Here is a 2,489-nt window from a genome sequence, read left to right as displayed (position 1 = left end):
ACGTAATGTCGGCGTCGACGTACGCAAAGTACTCGGCGCAGTGGGCCGTGCGCTGGAGGATGTTGCGCACCGAGAGGTTGATGAGGTTCTCTTTGCTCCAGATCGCATTCACCGACGGCGTCCGCAGGTTGAGATCGTACTGCCCCATCACGTCCAAGCTCACAAAGTCGAGGCTATCGTACGCGATTTGGGCCACGGCAATCTCGAGCTGGTCATGGCCGCGGAGCGCCGCCTGCAGCGCCAGCAGGTGGCGGTGCGTCTGTAGCAAGAGCCGTCGCCGGCTCGCATAGCCCTGCGGGTTGGAGTAGACGAGGATCACATGCAGCGTCCGGGCGCTGGGCGCGGCGACGTCGTGTGCAGCCTCCTTCTGGCACAGCGCGCCCATGCTCTTGGATGATTTGCGGCTTTGGCGACGCGTTACTCACGCCAAAATCTAGAACCGCCTTGATCGACGTTTTATTATTCGCATGCGTTAAAGGCTTCACCACGCGGTCTCTCGGAACACGGCGCCCTCAGCATCATCATCACCCTGGTCATGCCATCGCCTGTCGCTCCTGCAGGTGGGTCGTTTAGCGTGGTGGTCGAACTCGTCGTCTTCGAGGTATTACTCGCGGCTGTTGTTATTGCTGCTGCCGCCCATCCTTACACCACAGGATGTCGATGGGTCAGCCATGGTCGCCACCACTCGTGCTAAATAACATCGCTGCTTGGAACGGCGCGAGTAGCTAGCTACACACGAGTAGCTTTGGTCCGCGCCGCGCAAAAAATCAACCACCGAACGAGACAGGGCAGCGCACGCACAAGCTATCCTGGACAATCTACCTACGGTATTACCGTTCGTCGACGTTGAGATCTGAATGGCGATGGGGCGGTGCGAGGGTTCGTCGGGAGGGTGCTCGGCCTGTCGGAGGAGATCCAGCAGTGGATGCCGCCAAGATCGCCAGCTGGTCAGCCCAAAGGAATGGCTTCCGATGGACCTCCTCGTGGTGTGTTGCTACAGCATCGGTCGTCGCTCGAAGCATGACGACCGGCGCAACGTGCTAGGTCGTTCGCAGATCGCACCACGACCCGGAGTTTAGAGTTTGCGTATGCGTTATAGTAAAAAACGCATGGTGGGTTAAAGTCCGGGCGTACTTTATTGGGCCGCCGGTTGGCGGTGGGTTTTAGTATTTGACTGCGCCCGCGACCGACCGACCGCTGGTCATCCTTGCTGCCATGGACCGCTTCGACGTCGACGAGCTGGACTTTGAGTCGGTCGAGCCCGTCCGGCCGAGCTCCTTCGATGGCACGAGCGCGCAGAAGTTTGACATTGCGATCCGCGCCCGGCAGGCGCTGCCGAGCCTGAGCCTCACGGCGACCTGCAATACGAAGCTCAAGCAGCTCGATTGGCGCTTCGTCAAGAAGGACAAGGAGGTGTCCATCCATCGTCTGGAGCGCGAGAAGCACGGCAACTCGCTCACAACGCGCGTGAGCTTCCGCATTAGCGTCGAGATCAAGTCGTATCTCGAGACCATCATGGACGCACTCGTGCCCAAGTCGCCGATTGAGTACTTGCACATGGAGAAGCGCATGTTTCCCAAGTTTGTTGACGCGGCCGTCTTGCACCAGGTCGAGGACGACGAGATCTCGGAGCTACCGACGTACCCGCGCCACTGCGTCAAGTGGCACGCGTCGCACCTCTTGACCAACCGCATCACGGGCCGCATGGGCACTCCGACCGACTTTGTCTTTGAAGAATTCGCCGACGTCGAGACAATCGAGAACGTGCAGTGTGGCTTTGGCTACATCCAGAGCTGCGACTACCCCGAGGTACAGGATATACTACCATCCTTCACGCAAAAGGCAGCAACATGATACCGTAGGCGGACCTTCGCCGCGTGAGCGCGCTGAAGTGCAAGCGCGGTCTCATCCGCAAGGGCGTCTTCCTTGTGCAGCCGAGTGCGCCCGACTCCGTCATCCACGAAGTCACGGCCATGTACATCATGGACTTTCCCAAGAACCTCGGCATTAGCGTCGATCGCATCATCTCTGCGTACGCCGATCGGCTGCGCAACATTCGCGAAATGCTCATCAACACGCTTTTCCAGCCGATTCCCATCTTGCCGCGCGACCAATGGGTCGACGACCGGTGTGAAATCTTAGCTATCTTCGTCGTCTCTTACAAAAAAAGTCGCTAGGTCCCGGCGAGAGTGCTGTGTGTGCACACAGACGTTCACGCTGGTGCGGGCGCGACACCACTGCCGCGCGTGCGGCGAAGTCGTCTGCGGCAACTGCTCGCGCAAGTGGTCGGTGCCCGTCAAGAACAATGGCGAGCTCCTCACGCGGCTCTGCACGCCGTGTTCGCTCAAGGCCCGCAGCAATCTGATGCCGTCGGTGGTCCACACGAACCGGTTCTCGCGCTCCAACACGACCTTGGGCCTCGACCCGCCCATGACGGACTTTGAAATGCATCTCCACACGTCGTCGTACCACCCGCACCTGAACTCGCT

At 59.7% G+C, this 2,489-nt stretch overlaps 2 protein-coding genes across 2 annotated transcripts; one reads left to right on the top strand and one right to left on the bottom strand.

Moving 5' to 3' along the window:
• Positions 1–19: 19 nt before the first annotated feature.
• Positions 20–385, bottom strand: SPRG_18261 (hypothetical protein; the record flags this gene model as incomplete). Its single annotated transcript, XM_012357699.1, has 1 exon — positions 20–385. A coding segment is annotated over one exon (366 nt), but the record flags the coding sequence as incomplete, so codon positions are not given.
• Positions 386–1,215: 830 nt separating this feature from the next.
• SPRG_18260 (hypothetical protein) lies at positions 1,216–2,465 on the top strand (the record flags this gene model as incomplete). Its single annotated transcript, XM_012357698.1, has 3 exons — positions 1,216–1,809; positions 1,863–2,128; positions 2,178–2,465. Coding segments are annotated over 3 exons (1,148 nt in total), but the record flags the coding sequence as incomplete, so codon positions are not given.
• Positions 2,466–2,489: the final 24 nt, after the last annotated feature.

The sequence above is a fragment of the Saprolegnia parasitica genome (genome assembly GCF_000151545.1).
Source record: "Saprolegnia parasitica CBS 223.65 unplaced genomic scaffold supercont2.1080, whole genome shotgun sequence".
Classification (NCBI taxonomy): Eukaryota; Oomycota; class Saprolegniomycetes; order Saprolegniales; family Saprolegniaceae; genus Saprolegnia; species Saprolegnia parasitica.
Note: the sequence above shows the minus strand (reverse complement) of the source record. Positions and strands in the feature narration are given on the sequence as shown.